The sequence below is a fragment of the Trematomus bernacchii genome, unplaced genomic scaffold (genome assembly GCF_902827165.1).
Source record: "Trematomus bernacchii unplaced genomic scaffold, fTreBer1.1, whole genome shotgun sequence".
NCBI lineage: Eukaryota > Metazoa > Chordata > Actinopteri > Perciformes > Nototheniidae > Trematomus > Trematomus bernacchii.
The window spans coordinates 176,631-178,545 of record NW_022987712.1 but is presented as its reverse complement, the minus strand read 5'-3'; the positions used below and the strand labels follow the sequence as shown (position 1 = coordinate 178,545).

Below are 1,915 nucleotides of genomic sequence, written 5' to 3'. Positions count from 1 at the left end.
GACAAAGAATCCTGCCAATGCTCATTTATGCCTCTTCTGTAACAGGTATCCAGACTCAGGGACAGTTTCATCCCACAGGCAATAAGACTGTTAAACACCTGAAACTGTTGAAACAACATCCATAACATTCATCTGGCTGCTACTTAGAAATTATGTGTATTATTATCTAATATATCATATTCCAATAACTTGCATATAGATTCTTATTGCACTATTTCACTTTTTAAACTATTTTTCTTTTTGTATTTACTATTTACTATTTACTATATTTTTCAGTTTATTTAGTTTTATGGTGTTGCTTGTTGTAGGCCTGTGACCTAAGATGTTCCAACTACACTGTAGCTATGTTCGTATGACAAACCTTGACCCTTGACCTTGAGCAAGGGGTTTCCGGTGGAGCAGGTTTCTGTATGTCTTGTTTTTTACCTGGAATGTCCTCCCTCTTTCCAATAACAGAGACCAACTCATAACCAGCCAGACGTCAGCTAGTAGGGGAGTCAGTCAGCATCTATCATGGCTGTTAACATCCCAGGATTGATAGCCATGGTGATTTTCTACCTGCTGGTTCTTGGACCGGCATCTGGGCTTCTTTCAAGTCCAAAAGGGAACAGAAGAGAAGCGCAGCCACTGGGATGGATATGGCTCTGCTGGGAAACCGGAGCATTAGCTTGGTGGTGGGGATCTTCACAATGACAGGTGAGGAGGACAACTGGAATTAAAAAGGCATGATTGTAAAGGAAATATTTTGATAGTTCTGTTAAAGTTCTATAGGTGTCATGTGACCTGGATGCAAAAAATGACACAGTGTTAATCAAATAATAATAATAAAATTATAAAATGCAATAACGTGCTTTAACCCAGGGGTTCCCAACCTTATTGTGCCAAGGACCGGCAGATACATTAAAAAAAAAATCGCGGACGGTTGTCAATTTGAACTGATTTTAATATTACTCACCACCAGCAGGTAGCAACAGAGGCTAATTGTATGTAACAGCCTGAACAAATACTAGAACAATATGCATCCAAAACATATTAACAAAGTTTAAAAAAGAACCGGTGTTGTTTTTTGGTTTTTCGGAAAACCAAAAAAACCGACGTTATTCAGTTTTTAAACCAAAACGGGAACAGGGATAAATCAACGTTTTGGTTTTGTTTGTATGATTTACGGATAATCAGTGAATGCTGGAGAGGAGAAGGCGCACTATGAAGGAGATGTCCGGTCGCCAGGGGTGTGTGTGTGTGTGTGGGTGTGTGGGTGTGTGTGTGTGTGTGTGTGTGTGTGTGTGTGGTGTGTGTGTGTGTGTGTGTGTGTGTGTGTGTGTGTGTGGCATTTGTTTTCAGAAGATATTATGATAGTGTCGTTCGTTCCGGTGCACTCCGACAGCATTTAGCACTACATCGAGATTAAGATTAAACTAATTTATTTTGGGAACAGCCGCATATATGGAGTTAGCCATATGTGTCTAAATTACTGTTCATAAACATTTGAAAACAAATGCCGGTGTCGGACAGACACAAACACACTGAACACACAGAGCTGAGCTGAGCAGAGCACATACACACACACATCATGCGCCTTGGGACTGACTGGAACTCCTTCATAAAACTAATAAAAGGGGGAGTAATCGGGCAGTTCGATGTGTGTAGAGATGTGTGTGTGTCCCGCTGCCTCCTGATGCTGCAGCCATTTCATGAAGTGAAGGAGGGTTTCCTTCTATAAAGCAGCTGTGGGCAGCAGATACCGTGAGAGTCCCGGACATTAATTCATAGATCAAGGCAGACTGGTTTACTCTCCTGTTTTGCCAATCCGGTGCTTAAACAAATAGTTCTACACCCCTGGCCGACATGTCCTTAAAATGAAGTCCGAGTTTGAAATATATCTCAAATAATGTATGCACCACAATTTCCCCACATA

At 41.1% G+C, this 1,915-nt stretch overlaps 1 protein-coding gene across 1 annotated transcript in view; it reads left to right on the top strand.

Annotated features, from left to right (window-relative positions):
- Positions 1 to 513: 513 nt before the first annotated feature.
- Positions 514 to 1,915, top strand: part of LOC117491169 (high-affinity choline transporter 1-like) — a 10,188-nt gene continuing 8,786 nt past the window's right edge. The window contains 2 exon segments of the mRNA XM_034141035.1: positions 514 to 571; positions 574 to 696. Coding sequence (XP_033996926.1) covers positions 514 to 571; positions 574 to 696 — 181 coding nt within the window.